Raw genomic sequence first — 12,694 nt, forward strand, 5'->3', positions numbered from 1 at the left:
TATTATGCTACCAAAGTAAATGTGTGTAGGCTACTTTATGGTAACAATCTCCTTTGTTTCAGGTATACCACACTTTCCTATCGTGCCCCTGAGATGGTGAATCTTTACAGTGGCAAAGTCATCACTGCCAAGGCGGATATCTGGGTTTGTAAACACTACATGCTTTCTGAGTTGCTACTGGTTTTACAATGGCAGTGGTTTTTAATAATAAGATTTTCCAGTGCAGGTTTTATAAAAAAATTTTTTTATATATTTTGTATTTGTTTAGCACATTTTATTGCTTACTCTTTGTCTTAAAGTGGTAGTAAACTCTCGCAAAAAAAAAAAAAAATCCCCTACAAGGCAATGCAATAACGTTTTCGTATGCATCACATTCTAGTACATCGTGATAACCCCCCCCTAAAATGAATCCCTCCAGCGTCACGCTGTTACTGCTGACAGGGTTTCCGTTGCCTGAGTCGCAATAACATTACTCCTGCGCTTGGGCGTGGAAGTTACGGCTATGGCCTGGAGCTCTGAAGTGATGGTATGAGTATGCCATCCCTTCAGATCACATGCGTTGGTGACCTCACTGGCGACCACAACAGTGAATATCTCCTAAACGGTGCACATTCAGGAGAGATTCACTGTACCCGACAGGTAAGCATTATTATAGGCATACCTGTAGATACAATTGAAAACAATTATGTTTATTGCCACTTTAAAGAAGTCCCTTTTAGCTGTATAAACCTCTGAAAAATCGGAGGAGGAAATAACAGGTGCTGTCAGTCAAATCTTTGTTTTCAGTTATCCCCATTGGCTGTATTAAAAAAAAAATAGCTAATGCAGTAACCAGTCTAAATTAAACTTGCACTGGTCTAACTGCAGCAGAATGAATACTGATTGGTTCCTGCAGGTTTCTGCCCTTACGAGTAATAAATGATTATTGAATGATGTCTGTAATATTATCAGAAATACAGATTCTGTTTTTTGTCTCATCTTGTAACTCTCCTGTCTCTGCTAGGCCCTGGGATGTCTACTTTACAAGCTGTGTTTCTTTACCCTTCCATTTGGTGAGAGTCAGGTGTCAATCTGTGATGGGAATTTCACAATTCCAGACAACTCCCGGTACTCCCATGATATGCATTGCCTCATCCGTAAGTCTTTTCTATGCAAGGTTCACGATTTTACTCTTCACTGGTGCAGCTTATAATTAGTGGGGTTCAGGTAATGGTAGAGTTATAGTTTACAACAGAATGATTAGAATTATGGAATGTTTGTTTTCCAACTCATTAAAAAAAATTACAGAAAGGGTGGGGGATTATCATTTTACAGATTTTGAAAGCCTATTCTGTATGTATGCCGTGGTTCATTAAGATTTCTCTTGGATACCACACTGGCTGGCTCCTTTGTTACCTCTCTTATATGTTCATTGCTATCAGCATGTTTGCCTTGAGGGGAAATGATAGGAAACCATTCAAACAGTGCCTTAAGCCATCCATAGATGGATCGAGTCTTGGCCGGTTCAGCAGGGATTGGCCAAGATTCGATCCATGTATGGGCAGGCTGGTTGTACTGAAGTCAATCCATCGATTGACTTCAGTACAGGGTCATATTTTTTGCATGAGATTACTACTGGTAGCTATATCTGCTAGCACTAACCATTGTGTTCTGCCAGCAGGGAAGGCTCCCCACTGGCAGAGCACAATCTCGCCGCTGGAGTATTCCCCATCAACACTGATTTTCTTTCCTGCAACCTGTGGTTGTGTTAAAGAATATTGACTGACTTATGGCCTGCTTTAAGAGCAATAGGCCCCCAATAAAAGTTCACCAAGTGTCATGAGAAGAGCCCAAAGTCCTGCTTTGGTATGAAATGTTTTATCTGTTTCCTGTTTCTGTGTTTTTCTTTTCTTTCAGGGTACATGCTTGAGCCAGATCCAGACAAGAGGCCGGACATCTTCCTAGTATCCTATTTTGCCTTTAAGCTAGCAAAGAAGGAATGCCCTGTGCCCAATGTGCATGTAAGTGCCTTTGCTGAGGTTGCTTAGTACACCTCTTTCTAAACTGCTAATATTCCCACTGTTTGAAGATCATTATATCACCAAAAAAGTATGTAAGTGATTTTCTAGTTGCATTGCTCTGACAGCTTTAGCTATTCTGTATTTGGTTACCCTAACAGGATCATTGCTTTTCTGCATGTCAAAACATGTCAATGTTTTTAGGGTACTGTATGATATGAGCATACGCATTGAGTGCTTGGGGTAGCACTAAAGAACAGCATTTAAAACTTGAGTGGTCTTAATTTTACTTTGTATTGTTATACCTGGATAGTTCTGGGTGAACCCAGAAGTGAAATAGGTAAAGTTGAGCAGTTATGAGACTCTCCACAACAGCGGTGTCAAACTTAATTTCATTGTGGGCCACATCAGCATTATGGTTTCCCTCAAAGGACCAGTTGTGTCTGTAAGACTAGGTGTCCGGTGCACCCCCCCTTCATCAGATGTCTAGAGCCTGCCCCATCATCAGAAGTCAAGAGTCCTCCACCCTTCCTTAAATCACAATTCCCCCCCTTACCTTGTGCTGCTTTTGGGAAGAACCTGGGGTGTTACTGAGGAGGACCAGAGGTGGGCCAGAGTCAGCTTCTGGAGTCTGCTGAATTCTGAGATGAGGGGCGCAGGATCTGTAGGAGGACTCCTGACATCCTCTCTGCTGCAGACTACTGAGACAAGGAATAAATGAGCCTTTCCATTGCTGCACAGAGAAATGCAGGATCTGGCATAGGAGTTCTGTCCTCTCTGCGGAGGGGTGGAAACGAGGAGGGTTCCGCAGCTGCAGGATGGGTGTGAGGGACGTAGGAAATGGCCTGGTGAGCTGGATTCGGCCAGTGGGCTTTGTGTTTGAAACGTGCTCCACAACAAAAATAAGCTGCTTTTTCTGCAGGCTCTTGGTTAGTGGAGTGCTCAGAACAATTGGTTCTACAAATAGCCCAGAATTTGTTCTGCCTTTTAACACTTCATAGTAATTTTATCTATAGTGATAGTATAAGGGTCGGTGACAGAAGTTTGTGTACATGTAAAGAAGCAAGCATGCATATGTCCATATTTAAGTAGAAGGCCAATACATTGCCGTGTGTGTGTGTGTGTGTGTGTGTGTGTGTGTGTGTGTGTGTGTGTGTGTGTGTGTGTGTGTGTGTGTGTGTGTGTGTGTGTGTGTGTGTAAGACTACTGAATATCCACTAAAATATTATAAATGATTCCATCCCGAAGAAATGGCTGGATCATTGTAATCGGTTACATAAAGCAACAACATGCAGGCGTTAATAAAAACTCTTTGAAAAAAGAGAGGATAAGTCGACCTTTGATTTTTCTCTTGTTCTAATTGCTTAGGATTCTGCTATCCCTGCAAAACTCCCTGAACCAGTGAAAGCGGGAGAAGCTGCTGCTAAGAAAACCCAGCCGAAGGCCCGGTAGGTGCCACTCTGGCACGGACCTTCCAGTCCATGCTCTGTTTGCTTTTATGTAGACAGCTTGTTTTGAATTGGGCTTGTTTACTTTTCGTAATATTATTATGAAAATTGCACGGTTTGTGCACAGAATTAGTTTTTTTTTTTTTTAAATTTGTGATTGTTCATGACAACTTTCCACTGTTCTAATTTACAGGCTCACTGATCCGGTTCCAACAACTGAAACCTCCATTGCACCTCGCCAGAGGCCCAAAGCTGGTCAGACTCAACCGAACCCGGGGATACTTCCAATTCAGCCGGCTCTGACACCAAGGAAAAGGCCTACTGTTCAGCCTGCTGCTGCCACCCCTGGTATGTTTGTTTGTCATGACAGTTCTTTTCTTTCTGAAGTTGAAGTCGAAATATTTCTGAATTTTGTCATACTGATTTTGTTTTAGGTCCAGCAGGAAGCATTCAGCCCACAGCCCCTCCTGCAGTTCAGCCTGCTGTAAAACCAGTGGCTCAGCCCCAACAGCAGGTGAAGCCTGCTCAGCCTTCCCCACAGCCTAATGCCACAGTGACCACCACAGCCCAAACTGCAGCAGCTCTGCAGACCCCAGCAGCACAGGCGGCTCAGCCTGCACCTCTTCCACAGCAACAACAACAGCAGCAGCAAATGTATCTAAAGCAGCAGCAACTTCTTCAACAACAACAGGCAGCAGCACTATATCAGCAACAGGTGCTGCAGGCGCAGCAGGTGAACATTTTATATTTGTGTACATGCAAAACACCTTTATTACTTACATATTAAAGTGTTAGTCCACCAAGCAGTAATATTTTAGTTATGGCTGGACACTGGATAGCTGAGATATGTCAACTATTTTATATGGGGGACTCCAGCAATAAGACTGTACCATGAATATTTCTGGCTGTCAGCATATCTTTTAGCAGTTTTTTCAAGCAGTTTTGAGTGTTTTTTGGAGCTGCACGTTTTTGCAGATTTTGTCAGGTGTTTTTCTTTTTCAGGTGTTTTTCAACTAAAAGGTGCGGAGTGCTGCTGAAAAAAAAGCTGCTGTGACCAAACGCTCAAAAAAGCTCTGGTCGCATTTCAATTAAAGTCTATGGGGGCAAAAACGCTCAATTCTCCCTAAAAAGTAGCTCGCACTTTTATGAGCAACAGGTATTTTTGCTACAAGAGACAGGATGCTCAGATGTGAACAAGGTCTATTGAAAACAATAGGTTTTGCTTTTTGAGCTACAAATTACGCAAGTGTGAATGGGGCCTTGTGCGGACTTCAGAGCATTATGAACTTACTCAGGCTCCATTCACATATAGGCATTTTGAATTGCCGTAATTTCAAAACACGCTGTTAAAATGTTCAGAACTTTTGGGCGATACGTGTCGCACGATTTGGTTTTGCAGTTTTTTTGCAATTGCAGCGCGCTTTGTCACACGACAGTCATGGCAGAATCTCCCCATATAATTAGGTGCCATTGAAATGAATGGCACCTTAATACGCTGATGTGGGATTTGACATTTTAACAGTGCTTTTTGAAGTTGCGGACAAAATTGCAGCACTTTTGCCTGCGATTCAAAATGCCTATATGTGAATTGTGCTTCCATCTACTGTAGCTTCAATGTATACAGATCTATTGTTTACAATGCCAGCAAACTTACCTACTGGCTGTCACACCTTAGATAGTTTTATTTACTGTCCTAAGAGGACTTGAGCGTAGCAGGTGTCATCACCTTGTAGGAGCAGTTATGAATTACTTGGGCAGCAGTAATTGTTTGCTTACTCAATGAGAGACTGGATGGTGGCGTCTATCTTATGAGAAAAGTGTAGGTGCACGACTTTAATGCAAAGAAGGCATGGTTAAAATGTTTCTTAGAATTCTATTCAAAAAAAGTTAAGTATTAAAACAAATGTGTATGGATTTTTGTAGTTGCTTATCATGTGATTCAGATCTCGCTTTTATTTTATCCCACAGATACAAGCCATGCAGCAGCAGCAGATGATCCAGGCCTACTACCTTCAGCAGCAGCAGCTGATGGCCCAGCAGGCTGCGATGCAACAGAAAGCTGCTCAGCAAGCTGTAATGCAGACCCCCTTACCTGCTCAGCAAGCTGTAATGCAGACCCCCTTACCTGCTCAGCAAGCTGTAATGCAGACCCCCTTACCTGCTCAGCAGGCTGTAATGCAGACCCCCTTACCTGCTCAGCAGGCTGTAATGCAGACCCCCTTACCTGCTCAGCCTCAACCGGTGCCAGCCACTGTGCAGGTGCCTGCTGCCCAGGACCAAGGGGTGAGTGATGTTGACGGAGTGGTAATATGTTTATTAATTTAAATGTCTTTATTCTTACTGCTGAAGAAAGCGGAGTGTAAAGCACATCTACTGCTAATCAGTATTCTATAATCATTTTCACTTCTGTGGTTTAGCAGTTCCTGATTGCAGGCTTTGCCACATGGCAGCTCAGTTATCCCACTGTTATGAATTGTTCAGACTTGTTTGGTAAGTCATCTTTGAACAAAGATGGTAGACTTAATTCTCAAGCCAAATTAAGCTCTTAGGTTAGACACCGTGGTTATTTACAGTCCTCAGATCATTGTATTGCTTAGAGCTGTGCAAGTTAACATCCTGTAGCATGACATTGGATGTTCTTAACTGTGAATTGGCTGCTGACATGGATAGTCATAGAAATGAATAAGCATTTGTGGCAGTCAGTCGTCTAGCAGTCAGTCCACCTCATAACAGTTGGTTTTAGGTAAGCACTTTACTTGGCTATTAGCTGTTCCTAGGAAGGTATTGAATTGGGTGCTATCAATTATTGAATGGTCATTCTTTTTTATTCCCACAATATTAGAAAGTAATATAATAACGAGAACAAGAATGATCTAACTTGCTTTGGCAGTCATTTGCATTGCTTATTGTGTTAAATTGCTAATAATGGATCTCTATCTTTGTGAAAGAGTAGTTGATACTTGGCACAAACTTGCAGTCGAGGTAATGAGTTGAATTTAATCATGCTTGGGACAAACATACTGTAGACCTATACGTGGACAGAAAAGTTTAAAAAAGCAAAGCAATAAAAATGGGAAACTCGATGGACCACTTGGTCGTTTTCTGCCATCACACCTCTATTCTTCTTTGTTAATATTTTTGCTCTTGATAGTAAAAAAAAAATTTTCCTGTGCATTGCAGATCCAAGCTCCTGTAAGGACTACCCAGAAATCGCAGCCAGCGACAACACAGCCCAGTGCAGGGCCTAAATTAGGGTCCCTTACTCCTCCTTCCTCTCCGAAGACCCAGCGTGGAGGACACAGGAGGATACTGAGTGATGTTACACACAGTGCTGTCTTTGGTGTTCCTGCTAGCAAATCCACTCAGCTTCTCCAGGCTGCAGCTGCTGAAGCCAATCTCAATAAGTCAAAGTGAGAAATAATTTTCTATACATTGTGTGTCTGCGGTCATACTTATTCTTTTTTTTTTTTTTTTTTTTTTTTTTTTTTTTAATTCTCTGTATTTGTTTTTTGAAGTAAAAGTTGCAAAACAAAGCTTATTGGCCATACTCAGGCTTATACAATTACATAGAAAAGAAAAACCAAAAATAAGGTGCTGAAGCACTAAAACGAAGTGCCTAGCAGGTATACATACTAGGTACAGCTCTTAAATATCTATAATGTAAAAGAAAAAAAAAAAAACTGTTGGCAGGCATACTACACTAAGTAGGTGCTACTTCAAAGAATGACTTGAGAGAAATCATGGGTCACCTGAAGGAGTTGTTGTGGATGAATCCACCCTTATATCCCAGATTTTGGAAACATTTTTTAGGACAACCCCTGGATTTATAAGTATGTTTGTAAAATGGTACAGCTGAGTTGACCTGTTTTTTTCCAAAAGTCTAGTGTGGGCACTGTTGGAGACTTTCGTTTAAGCAAAATAGCTTTGCGAGCATAGAATAACAATATACTTATGAATGTTCTCATTGCTGTAGATGTGGCCAATAAGTGAACCAAACTCAAAATGCAGACATCCACTGTTAATGGTGCAGATATCGATGAACAGTTACGTATACACTCAGTAACAATCTTTAAAAAGACTGAACCACTGGGCACAGCTAAATAGCATGTATAAACGTAGGCTGGGAGATTGGGTAAATCCTATGCAATCTTCAAGTGGTGATATAGACTCTATGGAGTGTGGGGTCATACCTTGACATTCATATGCTTTTAGCCTGGTTCAGAATGATGTGAAAAATTAAACATTTAACAGATATTACTCTGCCGTAAAAATACATACTTTTTCGCATTATACACCATTGGCATGAGACACCAGGCAAACAGCTTTATACACACTTTAATTGCATATATGTTCACTATTTTACCTGCCAAAGCAATGTTAAATATGGCCAGCCAGTTTAGTAACATACACCCACACCCACCGCTTCTGGTCATTATGATCCCTCTGCTAATTCCTGGTTTAAAAGTGATGGTACCAGTTTGTTAGACAGTGATGCAGGAGGCAGCAATTACATCAGAAGATGAATGACCTAAAGACCAAATGTACTTCATTTTTTTTTAAAATAACAAACATGTCTATACTTACCTGCTGTGTGCATTGGTTTTGCACAGAGCAGCCGGGATTCTCCTCTTCTCGGGCCCTCCACCAACGCTCCTGGTCCCTTCCTCCTGTCGGGTGCCCCCACAGCAAGCAGCTCGACTCTGCCCCCTCTCTCTTCTTATTAGCTCTCAGTCTGTGATTGACAGCAGTGGGAGCCAATGGCTGTCTCAGCCAATGAGGAGAGAGAATCCCGGGATAGCCGAGTCTCCAGTGCACATTGCTGGATCAACAGGGGGCTTAGGTGAGTATTGGGGGGGGGCTGCTGAACAGAGGTTTTATACCTTCATGCATAGAATACATGTAGGTAAAAATCTTGGGCCTTTAGAACCAGAGCTTCTGAAATTAGGGAAGTATACTCTGGTGTTAGCTTCTGCAACCCAAATTTTTCCCCATGGGGAAGCTGAGCAGTGGGTAAAGCAAAGGCTGTCAACCTGTCCACTCTAAGACATTAGGTCTGTGATATTGACGTTGGGGTATCTCTTAATTGGCTCTGTGCGATTGAAATCTACAGATTGTTCCTAGGTACTTATTCTGTATTGGCTGATTTTAAATACAAATCCATTCTGTTACACGGGGAAGCTTTATATTTATCCTAGACTTTAGGGATATTCAAATAGTCCGTTGAATCACCCATCTGATGTTCCCTTTTCTTACGTCAAACCTTGAAAGAAAAGATTAGTACCAAAAAATTATTTTCCTGACCAACTCGAGATTTTCAGGCATAATGGATGCCAAGTGCTGTCCTCACATGCAAGATCTTTGTTGTAGCTGCTAAGATAATCCTGTTTGGTAGGAACCCTAATATTGCTGCAGTCAGGCCCATCATCACACACTGTTGGCTGCATTCCTGTCTTTTTAGGGATACATTATATTTCAGGTTAATTTTTAAAGTTTTCTTTATTAGTTTACTTGTGTAGAAATAATTAGCCTGCACTCTGTTTTTTTTTCCCCCCACGTCTAGGTCGGCTACAACAACCCCCTCTGGCTCACCAAGGACTTCTCAGCAGAATGTCCACAATCCCCCGGAGCCTTCTGGCTGGAACCCTTTTGATGATGATAACTTCTCAAAACTTACTGCTGAAGAACTTTTAAACAAGGACTTTGCTAAACTGGGAGAGAGTAAGAGAGTCTACTGTTGGTGTTTATTTCTGTGATATGGAGGTCTGCGTCTGAATGGGATGTACAATGCTACCATAATTTTCCTACGACACTCCACCTCCCATTCATGCATACCATCTTATATCCTATATCTTGTGAGGTCAGAAATTTTCTTTCTGTCTTGTGTTTTCTTTCTTTTAGATTTCATTTAGATTACAGCTCCCAGTAGCAGTTGTACAGGGTTTATATACTTGTATCAAGCAGTAACTCCTCTTTAAAACATCCCACACTGACCTTTGCAGGTGCATGTTTTTCACTCTGACAGCCCAGCACACCCTTCTCCCTGTCCCAGAGCTTCTGCTCTTACTTAACAGTAAAGATTAGATATTTACCAAGTCACTGCTGAGCGAAGGCAGCCAAAGTGAGTTGAGTGGCTCAGAGAGTAACTTGAACAACTTCAGGGCTATTGCTGTGAACTTGTTTCACAATGGATGCAGCTACAGAGATCAGTGAGGCTTTAAAAAACACTGTCCACTTGCCCATGCAGGCAAAGTAACCGTATCACTGGAAAAGGCATACCTTACCCTCCTTATAATCCCCTTTCCTGTGCTCCCCTGCAGCTCCTTATTCTCTGCAGCCAATGCAAGATGGGCTCTGTTGGGCCCTGGGGGAGAGGATGTCATCACTGCTCTGGCCACATGACTGTACTCAGGCCTAGCAATTGACTGCTAGGCCCAGGCATCTTCACAAGGGAGCAGGTCATATTCTACCCTATACCCAAACGTGCAGAGTGTTCTCACCAGATAAGACCTGCAAAAGAGAACAGTTACAGTGAGTATATGGAGGTGGGGCCAGAGACCATGTCACTTTACCCTGCATTGGTAAGATAATGGTGTCTCTTTAAAGCCATTTTATTGCTTGTTAAATATATGTCCATAACTTGACCATTGCTTAACATCCAGGCAGGAATACTGTAGTGTCTTCTCCCACAGTACTGTGTTTATCTCAGATACCTCCTTTGCACCTGAATATATATTGGCATTGATATTGAGAGCTATATTCTCCAGATCAGCTTGTAATTTATGTGTATTGTCCTTTCAGGGAAACAGAACAGCTTCTAAGGCTTTTTGAGTCTTTGGTGCCTCTAGTGCATTGTTATTCCTTTCTTTTGGTGCTGCCTCTCATTTCCTTCTCTCTTCTTGTCAGGTAAACCACCAGAGCAACTGAGCAGTTCAACGGAGGACCTCCTGTCAGGCTTTCCAGCCCCCCCTGCTGTGTCTCAAGCGGATACCTTTGGTCCTTCTCTGTTTTCCAGTGGAACAGGTGATACATTAATCTCCAGTTATAAATGGTGATTTATACATTTCACTAAAAGCAACCCTCAATCAGTCTGGCCTTTTTGTCTGATTTGTACCCTGCAGCTGGTTTTATTGGGAACCTATCACAATAAAAATACTGGCGCTGCTATTGCTGGGATGATCTGCGATGACCAGATTTCTTATGACCGCTAACCCTCTGACACTCCAGCTGAGATATCAGACTCCATATCAAAATCAAACCTTCCATATTTAAGCTTGCAAAATCAGAAAACAAAGACTATTTAGATGTCTGTATAAACTTGGTTGTGACTGGTTCTCAAGGCTTTAATTAAATAAAGTATATTAAGAGGAACCTGTCAACAAACCTGTCTCAGAAATACAGTCAGTTCTCCAATGGACGTGCCTATTTTTTGAGCTGTTTAGTTCCAGGTTCATTATGTCACTGGCTTTGAAGTATGTTGGGAATCATTGTCCTGTTACTACTGTAGTATCCAACTTAAAGTGCACCTAAATGGTGACCCCCCCTTCCCAACACACACACTGCTTCTACCTACATTTTGTTTTGCTCCCATACCTTTCTATTTACACAGTCTAAAAGTGCCAATGTGTTGTGATTGGAGCTTACACAGGGCTAAGGACTCTCCCCCCACTCCCTTGTGACAATGCTAGTGTCTAGGGATTGGCTGCTTAGGCACCCAGTGCTGCTTTATGGGGAGAATGACATACATGAAAGTATTATACATTGCTGTAGGCAATCGAACAGAGAGGAAGCAGAATGAAGAGAAAGTAAATATACATGGGTGGTGAGAGTCCTTTAAAGTGATAAATAATATACTTAATTTTTCAGCAGTTCGTGTGTTGAAAAGCCACTACTTTGGTTCTCCCCAGCTACTGCATGTATTCCATACTTCAGGGTGTGTACAATGCCCGCCGCTACCCTGCTGCATGATGTGGTTTCTCCCGCCAGCTTGTGCGTCACTACACGAAACCACAGTGTGCAGCGGGAGTAGCACATATTTGGCCCCTTCAGAATGTTGGATGCCTGCATTAACCTGGGACCAGAGATGCGACTGCTTTTCAACACATGGACAGCTATAGAAAGGCAAGTGTGTTGCCTCTTCTATTACAGGCTGCCCTGTGGGTAGAAGTGACCATGTGATCACTTTATAGGGAACTTGTTGCTTTGCCCTGCATTGCAAAGAACAAGTTTTATTTTAAGAGTAGTTAAATGGAATGTAATTCTGAGACGTGTTTGTTCACTGGTGACAGATTCCTTTGGAAAAAAAAATGACTAAGCTTATTTGAGAGAGTTATAATTTTGGCTGTAGACAGTGCTGAAGAAGATGATTATTATATGCAGAAATAAGCAAGAAGCATAATTATTGGAATGTAATACCTACAACTGAAATCTTAATTGGACTTATACTAACTATAAAATTGGTTACTTCTTAAAATCTGGAGTGTTGTAAGAAAAGGCCCACTGTGCCAATTAATTAAGCCTCTGCATGTTGCCTGTACATTAAATGGTAATGTGAGGGACCTTGGAGGCTCTGTATGCGTCTGCCACTTCTCAACTATCTGTCTCACTTGCCTTTCTCTTTTCTGTTTTTCTACTCTGCTTCTTCCATGTGTTTTCCAGCTGCGGATAAACCTGTAGATGTTCAGGGTCAGGATCCCAGCCCTCCATTGCACAAAACGCCTGACCCATTCTTACCTCTCCCTCTGTCTGATGCTCCAGGTAAAACACAGTGATCAGGAAACCATCACTCAGCAGGATATCTGATGCTGCTTATAAGGATTTGTTTACTTCGCTCATACTTTTCCATTGCGTCTCTTCAGTGTTAGTTGCAAAGCCACAAATGTGCATCTCATTTTTAATTTGTAATATGGCTTTGATTTTATTTTTGTCTAGTGAGCATAAAATCACATCTGGTAGTTAAAGAAAGCCTCATGATGGTATAGGAAAAGTCTTAGGAAGCAATCTATGGAAACTATGACATAGCAAAGGGACCTCCCCATTCAGGTTTTTAGCTGTTACATCTAACATGGAAGTGAAGTCTGGGTTCTGTGGGTAACAGCTCACGTTTCCTTTGATCTACTTATTATAAACCATCCCTGTAGTTTTCAGTCCATTGTATATACAACACCAAAGTGACAAATGAAGGAATTATTGTGGCTCTGTGTTACTGTGATACCTGCCACCCTATAAAGATTAAAGTGTGTTGACCTTTTA

General features: G+C 41.9%; 1 protein-coding gene across 8 annotated transcripts in view; it reads left to right on the forward strand.

Moving 5' to 3' along the window:
• The window catches only part of AAK1 (AP2 associated kinase 1), a 160,539-nt gene that overhangs the window by 105,833 nt on the left and 42,012 nt on the right, over positions 1-12,694 (forward strand). For 5 of the 8 annotated variants that reach the window (XM_089687204.1, XM_089687196.1, XM_089687199.1 and 2 more), the window contains exons 6-16: positions 63-144; positions 1,004-1,136; positions 1,897-2,000; positions 3,366-3,445; positions 3,639-3,793; positions 3,880-4,178; positions 5,414-5,728; positions 6,626-6,855; positions 9,006-9,163; positions 10,349-10,465; positions 12,101-12,199. In XM_089687204.1, coding sequence (XP_089543330.1) covers positions 63-144; positions 1,004-1,136; positions 1,897-2,000; positions 3,366-3,445; positions 3,639-3,793; positions 3,880-4,178; positions 5,414-5,728; positions 6,626-6,855; positions 9,006-9,163; positions 10,349-10,465; positions 12,101-12,199 — 1,772 coding nt within the window. The remainder of the gene's footprint in view (positions 1-62; positions 145-1,003; positions 1,137-1,896; positions 2,001-3,365; positions 3,446-3,638; positions 3,794-3,879; positions 4,179-5,413; positions 5,729-6,625; positions 6,856-9,005; positions 9,164-10,348; positions 10,466-12,100; positions 12,200-12,694) is intronic. The other 3 variants (XM_089687198.1, XM_089687200.1, XM_089687201.1) reach the window with 1 other exon arrangement.

The sequence above is a fragment of the Staurois parvus genome, unplaced genomic scaffold, assembly GCF_062004578.1.
Source record: "Staurois parvus isolate SC_StPar_1 unplaced genomic scaffold, SC_StPar_1.0 ptg000420l, whole genome shotgun sequence".
Lineage (NCBI taxonomy): Eukaryota > Metazoa > Chordata > Amphibia > Anura > Ranidae > Staurois > Staurois parvus.